The sequence below is a fragment of the Cygnus atratus genome, chromosome 5 (genome assembly GCF_013377495.2).
Source record: "Cygnus atratus isolate AKBS03 ecotype Queensland, Australia chromosome 5, CAtr_DNAZoo_HiC_assembly, whole genome shotgun sequence".
Classification (NCBI taxonomy): Eukaryota; Metazoa; Chordata; class Aves; order Anseriformes; family Anatidae; genus Cygnus; species Cygnus atratus.
Window position 1 is genome coordinate 58,584,620 of NC_066366.1, and position 12,349 is coordinate 58,596,968.

General features: G+C 46.5%; 1 protein-coding gene across 1 annotated transcript; it reads left to right on the top strand.

Annotated features, from left to right (window-relative positions):
* Nucleotides 1–5,684: 5,684 nt before the first annotated feature.
* GPHB5 (glycoprotein hormone subunit beta 5) lies at nucleotides 5,685–7,870 on the top strand. The gene is made up of 2 exons (XM_035551370.1): nucleotides 5,685–5,888; nucleotides 7,682–7,870. The coding sequence occupies exons 1-2, from the start codon at nucleotides 5,685–5,687 to the stop codon at nucleotides 7,868–7,870; spliced, it is 393 nt and encodes a 130-aa protein (XP_035407263.1).
* The last annotated feature ends 4,479 nt before the right edge of the window (nucleotides 7,871–12,349 follow it).

The window sequence follows — 12,349 nt, forward strand, 5'->3', positions numbered from 1 at the left end:
AGAAAACTGGGGCAAAGCCTAGATGTTTTGGTAGTGCTAGACTGAGAAAATCCGTGTTGCATGAAACCAGGGATTTGATATCTGATGTGAAAAACTATAATTTTTCATTGGAAAGCCTATTTTCTTTTTGTTAGAGTAGCGTTGATAACTTTTTTTTTTTTAACCTACTCCAAATGTTACACAAAATACTAACATAGTCATTGTCAGTACTTCTTTGCTTGTGTATAAGCTCTCACTTTCCTCCCCCGCTCTTTGTTTCTCTCTCTCTTTCTGAATTGTGAATTAATCAGGATACAGACAGATTGCTCGTAGTAGTGGGATATCTTGAGACTGGTCAAAATAAAAATAATCCATATAGGTTTTTAATATTAGAAAATCAGGGCATGTTTGAAGTTGAGAGACTCATCGTTGAGAGACAAGGATGGAATTAAAAATTTCCTGCATGGCTGAGAATTAGGGTGTTAATGTTAATCTCTTTGGATAATTTTAATTTTGGTGTTTTATGTGGTGTTGAAATGTGGTGTTTTAAGTGGTGTTGAAATGAAGAGCACCTGGTATTGGTCTGTTTTCTGTGCAGGGGATAGGGAAAGACTGAGCATGAATTTCGCATCCAGAAGGCAGCGAAGAGCCTACACACATCCAAGCTCTCTTGCAGCGATGGAATTCCCTATGTTTGAGGCTGAAAGCCCAGAATTCTTTTGAACAAGAGTGACTTTTTCAGAAAGCCTCCTGGAGGGCACAGGCTGTATATCGAGCTTCATAGTGGGACCTCTGCCAATAACTGGTCAGTGAGGGGCTAAGTCAGGAGCAAAGCATCCTCCCTGCTGGCAAAACCTCCCAGGACTGCATTCGGGAATTGTGCTGTTTTGCCAAAGGAAAGTGGAGTCACTGGGAGGCCAAAATGGGCAAAGCCCTCCCAGGTTTTGCTGGGAATTGGTTGAATTAAGCCCACAAATATTTTATAACCTCAAAGGTTACACATCGTGGAGGGTTGCTGCGTGGTTCCATGGCAGTTCTTGTGCAAAGCCTGTGAGATTCACCTGAACTTGAGTGATGAGCAGACAACACTGTGAGTTATCGGTGCTGATAACCCTGACACCTTGAACAGCATATTGATTTCTGTGTTCTGCCCGTCCAGAATTCAGAGGAGAAGCCACACAAGCCTGCATGGATGAGTGGATACACAATCCTCAACAGAGGTCCTCTCTTGGTCAGTCTCTTTCTATCTCGTTCTGTGTCTCAGAAAAGGAACGTGAAGATAAATGGTAGACATAAAGATGTAACTTTTAAAGATGAGCGTGTCACCCTTTATTTCAAATAATTTTGAAATATGTGGGGAAAATAAAAATACACAGCCTTTAAATTTCTGATGTACACAGAAGGCCAAGTGTACAAGTACACAGTATATTTGTTAATTAGCTTAAATAAAAAACAAACAAACAAACAAAAAACCCAACAAGCCAACAAAACACTACCTGGAAAAAGGCCAACACTCATAGTTTTCATGAGACATGATGCAAATCCTTCAGAAATCACTGTCTGTCCCATGAATAGACAGAACTTTCAAGAGAGAAAATAAGCGAGAAGGGTCAGTTTGCAATTTGTCTCTCATTTTGCTTCATGAGGTTTTTCAGTACAAGTGAAGACAGGAGAACAGAATCTCAGCAGAAGTCAGTGAAACAAACTGGATTACACAAACTAAAAGTCCAGCCCTTGTTTTTCTAGTCCATAGAAGAAGAGGAATCTGTCAAAGCTGGTTGATATGCCATCTGGAATGTATTTCCTGTATCTGTCTGTAATCTTGGGATGATTTTTGCTAGCACATTTTCAGAATCAGAGGAAAATTGTCAACCAATATTTTCACTTTTATCTGGTTTCTCTGCAAGTAGGAACTTCTAAACCACACTTAAAAACAAAATTCTAAAAGTTTATTTTTATAGCTTTATTTTTGGTCCATAATGTCAAAGAAACAAACAGAAAATCAGAGATTTTTTTTTAATGGAAAATTGCTGATATTTTTAGATCAGTGGCAAGACTTTGGCTGTTTCTCTTGACCTCCCTGTGATCTGATGTGGCTTTGGATCTCCTGCTTTTCCCATATGCTATTGGTTTCACTGACAGAAAAAGTGTGCAGGACATGTCTGGTGATGAGGTCTGTGGAGTCCATTGTAATACCTCTCCAGTATTCCTCCTCCATCATCTAACCTGATGGGTCTTGATTTGAAGCTGGAGTCCTCTGCTGCTAGCAAGACTGTGAAGGACCCCTGTCACCCCTGGAGACTCATGGCTTGAGAGTGGTCCATTCCCAGCTGCCTCCCAAGATCTCCACGTGCAAGGCTCAGCCTCTCTTACTGCAGACTCTAGGCAGATCCTTTGGATGAATGATAAAGCCTGAGACCCGAGAAGGACCTCATGTGCTGCTGCACTGAAAATGCATAAAATGAGAGTAACTTTGGGGAGAGAAAAGGTGGAAGGAGAAGAATTAGAGTGATGGTTGTAGAACAGACAGCAGCTCTTACCTATGCAAAATGTCCTGAGGTCAGTGCGAGACTGCAGACAACAGAATTGCTTCCCCCTGTCAGTTCTTCCAATCACCATTTCCTAATTTAGACAGAAATGGTGAATCTCAGAGGCAAATAACAAGCCTTTTACAAGTCAGCTTGTGTGCATGCAATCAGTATAATTTCCTGACCAGGGAAATAGCAGGGCCACACAGCAGCAAGAAAAACAGTCAGACAGTGGCTGCTCCAAGCTGAAAAGTAAAGTGAAGTAAGAGCTCTGTGGGTTCCCAGGGGGTGTTTGACTGAGTCCAAGTCCTGCTCCAAATTTATACATTTGACCTTGGAAGTGAAACCAGGACCCTGAACCATGGGTTAATCACCCTAAAACACGTAGAGCACCTATGTAATATATCTTGTTTGTTCCTATATGATTCAATAGCACATTTACTCAACAGCTAGTTGCTGGTTTCCAGGTCATACAACAGAAGGCCGAAATACAACCCACCAGAATACGTATTTCATATTTGATAGGAGATGCATTTTCTGGACAACAACAGATGCTGTTTTGTTTTGTTTCTTTCTAACATCATAGGCTGAAGTTGATTTAAATAAAGGTTTTCTCCGTCATTTTCTCTTCTCAGGGCCGAGTCGTATTGCTGTGGCCATCTGTAGCAGCAGCACTGTGAGGGGTGCATAGTTGCTGACACTTACCCTGACTTTTCATGATGTGCCTGGGTATTGAAGCATTCAGCGATGGGAATTCACTGTCCAGCGGTGAGCCAGTGACAGGAAAGGGAGGTGACTTTCTGAGTTTGCAGCATGGGCATATGGCTGCAATTCTTTCACCGCTCGTGTTTTACAAACTCACTGACCAGTGAGTTTTTCCTAGCACCATGGTTCCTCAGCTTCTTTCTGTCCTCTAAATAGCTGAAATTATATTTGCATGGTGAAGGCAATGGACACAATTTCCATGTTTCCTTTGCATAGTGCTGCTTACCTGTGTGACAGCTGCTCATCTTCCCCCCATCCATTCCCCTTGCTTGTACAGAACAATCAAATAAAAAAGGTCTTATCCTGTTGACAAAAATTCAGGGTTTTGTTAGCACAAATATTTGCAAAGTCTTTCTTCGGGGTGTTTACTCAGGACTTGTTGAGTGCAGGGGGTAATGATTATTTCAGAAGCAGCCTACAACCTCTTTCCAATGGTATTGCAATTCTGCTATGGAAAAAAAGATCTCTTTTGCCCCAGTGCGTGCTCATTACTTTGCAAGCACGATGTCACTCACCAAGAAAATCCTTTTGTTTTGGGGCTGGAGTTATGAAACAATGTGCTTTAAGCTAATTGCTGTTGGAAAGGAGAGGCTTACTTTACAGTCAATGACTTTGATGCCTTGGGTAGTTCATGTAAGGATCTGCCTCAGTCTTGCCTTGATTGACAAGACCCTTTCTATAAATTCAAGCAATTAAGCAGCCCAGTAGCAGCTGCTAAGGAGATCTAGTGAGCACAAACCTGACAAAGATTGCTGTGCAGGTCTCCTGCTGCTCACTCTGACACTCTGAAACACCGTCTGCAATTTAAGCCTGCTGAAGGAGATCTGACTCCAACAAGTTAGGTGAGTGTGCTTCTGCGTTTGCTGCGTTGCAGCTCTGACTCATGAATAAAGCTGCAGGTTTTGCTAAGGTGGCAAAGAATAGATGTTCAATTTGTTCTGAAGTTTGTCTCTTTCGCTCTCAGATGCTTGCTATTAAAAATAAGGAAAAACAGCTTTTTTCTTTTAACTCTTTTGAAGCTTATATATAAACATATGTTCATTTAATCATGTGTAAGACAACAGTGTATGCATAGCCACATACATGAAGGGTTCACTGAAGCAAACTCCATGTGCTGATCTAAAACTCTGGTTTAACAAATTTAAAGTGTTTGGTTTAATGGAAGCCTAGAGACTCAGCTTCAGTCAGGCAAAAGGCAGGCGGAGCTCATTTTCCTGAAATGTATCCAGCTGAGGACACAGCCCAATGCACACAAGTCTGTGCGCCCTATTCAGCAGCTGACCTTCTCTCTCAAAGTTAAATGTCAAGTCCGGGGTTTCTAGGTGGATGTTTTTAAATGCAATGCAAGTATGGGAGGTATAAAGTGGATATTGTGGCTTAGAGCTCGAGTTACTTTCCATTTCTTTCTCTTTCTGATAGTGTTCCAGAGAGACTGGTTGCTCGCTTCACCAAAGGTTTGAGATAGAAAGGCAGCAAGTACCAGAGGGACTTGGCCTATGGCAGCCTGTGTGGAGGCATGAGGAGTCCAAGCCTCCTCTGGTCACCTTGGCCACGTCCCTCCTGTCTAACCAGCTCTGCTCACTGGCTTGGCAACCCTGGTTGGGTTTGAGCTGGCTGCTAGGGCAGCATTCGTGAGGGAAAAACAAGGGTTGCATCCACCTCTCTGGTGGCAGCCCAGGGAGTGACCCAGTGCCAGATGAGTGCTCGGGGTCTTGGTAATGGTAACACCAATGCTGCTTTTGGGAGGTGCTGGTCTCTCCAGAAGCTATAGCACACACTCAGGGATGCTTGGCTCCTGACTTAGGCTGAAAGGTAAGTAGGGTAAATCCAGGAGTAGATGCCCTCAGCAAAATGCTGGTGTGCTCTGCAGTCCTAACCCTGTTGAACGCAGGGAGCTGCAGCCATCCTGCTACCTCTTGTAAGCATGCATAGCAGACAGACAGACAGACACAGCCCTGACAGACTGTCCCTGCCAGGGTTGGTACTGCCGCAAGTGTGCCCTGAGAGGGCGACCAAAGGCCTATCTGCTGGTTGGCGTGGTGCAAGGCCTGGGCAGCCCAGATAGGGTGGTAGGAAGGCATTTGCTGCATTGTAAACTTGCAGTGTGGGGATTTCAGTGGGTTCGAGGCACTGGTAGGTGGCTATTTTCTTCCAGACAAACCCCACTGCTTTGTGGGGAAAGCCCGCAGGCCGCTGCTTTCTGACACAGACCGTGGCAATAAGATTTCCCTTATGGGAGCAGGTGAACCCTCATCTGCCCATCTTCTCTTAGGCTGAGTGAGGAAGGGGAAGAGGGGAGGAAGGGTCATCCTGGCTTTTGTGCTGAACCTATGAACTTGGACTTCTCACTTCCAGGACTGTGCCACCATCCTGGCTCTTCCAACCCTTCACTCCTCTCCCTTCCGCCACAGCATGAAGCTCCAGTGCGTGATCCTGGCCACTCTCCTCCTCCTGCTGCCAGCAGGCCGCGGTGGCAAGCCCGAGAGCTCCGCCATCGACCTGCGGACCTTCATCGGCTGCGCCGTGCGTGAGTTCACCTTCCTGGCCAAGAAGCCCGGCTGCAAGGCGCTGCGGATCACAACGGATGCGTGCTGGGGACGCTGCGAGACCTGGGAGGTGAGACTCCGGGCTGTGATCCCTGGGGGGGGGGGCTTTCACCCCCACCCAAGGAAAGCCCTCAAAAGAAAAGCATTAAATAGCTTGTGGCTGCCTATGGGGCAGGCAGGGGCTGTGTACTGCTCCATCTTGCTGTTGATGTCAGTGCCTTGCTGTGGTTCCCTCCCTCCTTGCAGGGTCTCAAAGGGCGATATGCATCATCATGTGATGATATTAACAAAGTACATGTGTAATGCTTGCATTTTGGAATTTGAAAGCCTCTTGTGGCTTAAAAACTTACGGAGAGGAGGCCTTTATTACTTTACTTAAAGAATATTCCTTTGAGATTAAGATGGAGCTCCCAGTTGAGGGCTAATATATTTTGTTCCAAAAGACACATCCCAAAGATAATGTCTGTGTCTAATTTGGCCGTGTTTTAAATCACAGCCCTGTGTAAATGTGAAGTAGCTATGTTTTGGGTGTGTAGGGAAAGAGAGCACAAGTCTGCACACACTTCAGAGAGCGAGTTTCTGGCCCTCATCACCTTTCTGCCACTGAGCAGCTCAAGGGGCCAGACCCAGACCCTAGACCTTATTAAGGGAAGCTCCAGAGGAGTTTTGTCCATATAAAGACAAGGGCTCTGTATAACTGAGCAAAGCAGGAACCAGTCTCTGACAGCCCACCTTCCCTGCTTGGTGGGACAAGGGAAAGGCCACCAGCTGCCAGATTTCCCCAGTGGAATAAGGTTCCCTCAAGGGACCTCTTATCTCCCAGTTCCCCCCATCCAATGAGCACCTCTGGCAGCACAGACTTTGTAGGCTCTCGTACTGCACTGCAGTACCATGGGGGTGTAGTTCAGCTGAATGCATCTGGCTGTAGGCTCAGCAGCTTCTAGAAAGCCCCTTGGATGGGGGAGGTTGGTAAGAGGGAGGGTGTCTGGATATCTTCTCACTGAAACATTGCATCTGTTCTTTTCCATGCCATCATTCCTGGTTCCTAGCACAGGCTCTTTCCAAAGCAGAGAGGGAAAGAAAGAAAATGCTAAAATGTCTTCTGGCTGTGTTACTTTATGCTTTTTCACATCTGTGTGAGGAAAAGGATTACAGTGGGCTCCCCCCGCTCCTGTCTGTGCTGCTCCTTTTGGAGTCTCTGCAAAGCACGTGCTTCTGTTGAGGAAAAACTCACTTTTCAGCGAAATTTATGCCACCATCATTCCAAGTGGGAGTGTGGGGCTCAGGGCCTTCAGGCTTCTGTCTCTTGCTGGTTGAGGTTTCTGGCCAAGCTGTTAATCTCATGAGAAACATCTCATGAGTGCAGCGCCCATGGGGGGGTGGAGGATCTGTAGGACATGCAGCCTGACTGGGGGGACTGGTCTGGCTGAGAGGGAGCCAGCTGCATGGCACCCACGTGCACCTCTGCTCTCAGGCACCTCGTGCACACAGAAGGGTTTCCAGCAGCATGTACTTTCTCTGATGAAAAATCTGCTTCTGGAAGAAGGCAGCTGCTTTTGGCAAATCTGCATTTGGTTGAAGCACTAGTATTCTGCTGAAAACGAGCTTTTTGGGTAGGCTTTTGTCTTCCTTCAGGCGGCTTTGATTGGAACTTAGTGTTTCAGGCTCTCACACATGTACACATGCCCATTCCACTTCATGGCTGGACCCCAAGGGGCAGGTGTCAAAAGCTGTAACCTAAAAATTATTTCTGTGGCCCCTTCCATCTTGATCCAAGTGGTTTACACTAAGTCCCCTTGAGGAAACTGGGACCCCAGATATTTGTTTTGCATCTTGCCTGATGCCAGCATTTGTCTCCCACAGAGGCCAATTCTGGAACCGCCTTACATCGAGTCTTACCACCGCGTGTGCACCTACAACGAGACCAAGCTGGTGACGGTGATGCTGCCGAAGTGTGCCCCGGGTGTGGATCCCTTCTACACTTACCCCGTGGCCATCCGCTGCGACTGCGACATCTGCTCCACTGCCACCACCGAGTGTGAGACTGCCTGAGCTCTCCTTTCTCAGGTCAGGTGAGGAAGGGCCAGATTCTTCCCTGGCTCTGCACCCCTGCTATCTCCAGGCTTACAGAGGGTGTGAGTCAGTCCATAATTTGATCTCACCATCTAATGCTCCTAATCATTGACTTTCCTAGGCAGATGAGGCTTAATCCCTTCTCCTCATGCTGTTTAAAGCACTATAGCTGTAGAAACGTAGTACGCAGCCTTGCAATAGCAAATCCTATGGAAAAGAAAAAAAGGATGCTGTTTCCCTTCTTCACAGGCTTTTCACAGTATGTGACCTTTCTTCACGCACAAAATGCACATGGACTAAACAGTCACAGAGCAGTTGGAAACAGGCCATGAAGGCATTACAGCTGGTGGAACAGCCTCTTTATTCATTTCAGGTTTTAGTGCCTTCCCAGTAATGTAAATGTAATTACCAGCATTTCCCCCTTCTCGCCCCCCTGTTCTTCTTACACTGAAGTCTATCAGGAATAACTGTCAAAGAAAAGGCCGTCAGGCCAATTGAATGGAAATGGGTATCCAAATCACCACCTTGAACTTAGGGTGAATGCATCCTTAGCCCTGACTCAGCAAAGTACTTAAGCTCATGATTAAGTGCTTTGCTTAATATCAGGGGACTTAAAGTTAAGCACGTGTTTCAGTAATTTGCTTAATTGGAGCTATTCTGTTGAAAAAAATCTTGCCTCACAAGGGACAATTCCTTAAAAAAATGGAAAGAAGCACATTAAATCTGTAAAAAACACAAAGATGCATTTCTTCCCATCCTGCTTTTTCCAGGGTTGTCCTGGAGCAGAACTGACCTCATGTAAAATCAGAGAGGCTCTGCAAAGCCCAAGGCACCTCCCTTGACAATTTCCAGAGTTAGAGGGACCAAGCCAAAACACAGCGATGATGCTTTGGTTTCAGTGAGCCCTGGCTGAGGTGATGGGAAGGAGGGGGCCACGAAGGGTGTTCCCACACTTCTCTGCACTGCTGAGCTCCTTGGAGACCTGCTGCTCTAGAAGGAGGTGCACACAGAGCCGGAGGGCAGCCAAAAGTGCTCACAGGAGAGCTGTGGAGTTGTCTGATACACAATAACATGGCCACCAAGGGTGGGATAGGCCCAGGACCAGGAAGACAGCAGACATGTCAAAGGTTGGTTCACACCTGTTCAGACCCAGTATTTACAAACTAGGGGCCATGTAGGAGCTGCTGCAGAAGCCCCCCCGGTGACCACAGCTCCATAAATGCCTTTGTCCTCTGGTTCCCACCTGGAGGAGGACAGATGCATGTTCATCTCTCATTTCTCCCCTGAACAAAATGGGAAATGATGTAAAAGCATGAAGATTTTGCCAAGTGCGAGGGGCTCACAGGAGTTCACAAAACAAAGATGACTTCTCAGATAGCCATTAGGAGAGAATTGCTGCTGAGAGAAATATCAGCACCTGACTTCCTCTCTGATTAAGGGTCTTCTGGATGCAGTTGCCTTCATTTCCAGGGTTGCATGACTGAAACTTTCCCAGGTGTCCTGTCCTCACTGAGACAGATTTTTTTTTTCTTTTTAATTTAACCTGTAATTTATTAGTTGCTGTCATGTTTTGTCTGGAATTGTGAAAGATGCACTGTGGTTGAGTAGGAAGGAGGTAATTTTATCATCTGCCCTCAGTAATTCTAAATATAGACTGCTATATCAAACAGCAGCAGGAGCAGTTTTCTGGTGATGGTGAGTTTAACTGCCTTAAAAAGTCCTTGTGTTTTCTTTCAAATTGCATCTCTCAATCTCTTCAAGCTTGTTATTGTTCTAACCAGCATCACAACTACTATGGGAAACCTACAAAATATTTGTGTCCTTAATAAACCCCCAAATTGTAGTATGAATGCAATTGAAAGCAATGTGTCCTTCTTTATTTATGCATAGAGTTTTCTCATATGGAACATGTGTAAGCTCCTATAAACTCTTTGCCAGAGTTGCGAACACCTGCAAAACATCTCCTCGATGCTGATGTGAAGTCATTTCCTTTGCTGGATTTCTCTCACAGAGTCTGGCTGTGCTATAATCTCAGGATTAGAAGTAGGGTTAGAAAGTAGCAAATGTCCTTTGCAGCCAATGGGAAATACAGGCAGTACCCAGAGATGGTGAGGCAGTAGAAATCCAAACGAGTTTTCAGAAGAAAACACTGCAGGCTGTGAAGGAAGGTTTTGACTGATGTAGTAGCAGCCAGACTTGGGAGGCAGAAGAGGAGGAGTGGGAAGAATGTATTGACTGAAACCAAGCTAACACTTCTAGATGGTCTTTTAAGGAGAAGAGCCAAAATGAATGGAGTTGCTGTGGTTTTACTGTGGGTGACAAAAATACAGTGAATGCCAGATCCCATCAACCCATTTGACCTGCACATCCCCTTTTCCTAGAATCTCAGACTGGTTTGGATTGGAAGAGTCCTTGAAGCCCATCTAATTCCACCCAACCTCCTGCCATGGGCCGGGACACCTCCCACCAGACCACATTGCTCAAAGACCCATCCAGCCTGGCCTTGGGCCCTGCCAGGGATGGGGCAGCCACAGCTCCTCTGGGCAGCCTGGGCCAGGGCCTCACTGCCCTCAGAGTGAAGAATTTCTTCCTTTTATCTAATCTAAATCTACCCTTTTTTTTTAGTTTAAAGCCATTACCCCTTGTCCTATCACTACACTCCCTGACACAGAGTCCCTCCCCAGCTGTCCTGCAGCCCCCTTTAGGCTCTGGCAGGCTGCTGTGAGGTCTCCCCGGAGTCTTCTCTTCTCCAGGCTGAACACCCCCAGGTCCCTCAGCCTGTCCCCACAGCAGAGGACCTCCAGCCTCTGAGCGTCCTCGTGGCCTCCTCTGGACTCACTCCAACAGGTCCCTGTCCTTGTGCTGGGGCCCCAGAGCTGGGCGCAGGGCTCCGGGTAGGGTCTCATGAGAGCAGAGCAGAGGGGGACAATCCCCTTCCTTGCCTTGCTGCCCACACTGCTGCTGGTGCAGCCCAGGGATGATTTGGTTGGCTTTCTGGACTGCAAGTGCACACTGACAGCTCATGTGTGAGTTTTCATTTACCAGTACACCCAAGTCCTCTGCAGGGGTGCTCTCAATTCACTCATCCCCAAGTCTGTACTCATGTTTGGGATTGCCCCAACCCAGGTGCAGGACCTTGCACTTGGCTTTGCTGAACCTCATGAGGTTCATGTGCCCATTTCTCAAGCCTGTCCAGGTCCCTTTGGATGGCAGCCCTTCCTTCTATTGTCATCAACTGCACCACTCAGCTTGGTGTCATCTGCAAACTTGCCAAGGGAGCATTCCTTTTCTAGCTCTGCTGGGCTCCTACAAGTGGGGCACACCACAGTGAGTTTCAAGGAGCCAGCTTGATTCCTGCTCCTAGTAATTGCAAATCTGTTTTTTTTTTTCTTTTCTTTTTTTTTTTTTTTAGAAGTTTGTATGCTCCTAGGTCTTCAGTGTGTTAAATTTTCACCAATTTTAATACTTTGAATCAGGTCTTTTGGCTTTCACTTCCTTTATGCTGCAGCTGGGAGTTTATGTCCTGCTCAGAATTTGCAGGCAGTCAAAATAGCCCACGTAGTTCAGAACATGAGGATCCCCTTCCCAGGCTGCTGCCTTTTCCTTGGGGGCTTTTTAATGCTCCTTAAAGCCATAAATTTGTATGTCACCTTCCCACCTGTCCAAAGCAGTTAAACAACCCTTCTTTCTTTGGTGTGCAAGTTTGCAAAGGAGAGTTTGTCACAGAGGCCATCACATCCCACATCTTATCTCAGCAGTGGTGCTAAACCAGCACATGGGTTGTTCCCTTCACCTGGACACTGAGCACCAGCACCAGACAAAAATCCTCGAAATACCTGCTGCAGTGAGACTTTCTGAAGGAAGGGAGATGGTTGCATCTACCTGCTCAGAAAGGAGAAGGTGCAGGTATGGAGAAGGCATAACTGTACAGCTCTGAGTCTGGACTTGGCTCTGCCATAAACATACCAGGTGAACTGGGGCAAAACAGTGGATTTCTTTGTGCCTCAGTTTCCCTCCTGGGCACTGGGAGTGACGATACAGCCAGTTTTTTCTCCCTAGTGCATTTTGGAGTAGGCTGTATGTCTCTGATGACTCACGTCTGCATCCTCTACAGCTCTCTGTTTCTTGGATTTGTTGTCACTCTTCTAATGCGAACAGCAATAGTCGCAGTCACGCCATGCTTTCATTTTTGACAATACTTTCAGAGTATTGTCAAGACAACCGCTGTCTTGAGGCTCAGCTCCCCTCGTTTGCATGAAGCAGTTGGCATGTCCAGCAGGACTGACCCTGTCAGAAATCAGTCAGGAATATATTTTACCTCATGTTCAAACCTGAGTTACAGCGAGAGGGAGGGCAGGATGCGACCCTGGGTGCATGTTTCCTGCACTGACTGGCTTTCTTTTTGTAGGATGAGATAGGCAGCTCCCTCCTGCTCTCATTGTACTCACAGGAAAACAG

What these genes read in the sequence shown, in the direction of transcription:
- GPHB5 (XM_035551370.1), top strand. Translation starts at nt 5,685, where the DNA reads ATGAAGCTCCAGTGCGTGATCCTGGCCACTCTCCTCCTCCTGCTGCCA. An exon ending in GACGCTGCGAGACCTGGGAG is followed by an intron (nt 5,889 to 7,681) that starts GTGAGACTCCGG and finishes TGTCTCCCACAG; the next exon opens with AGGCCAATTCTGGAACCGCC.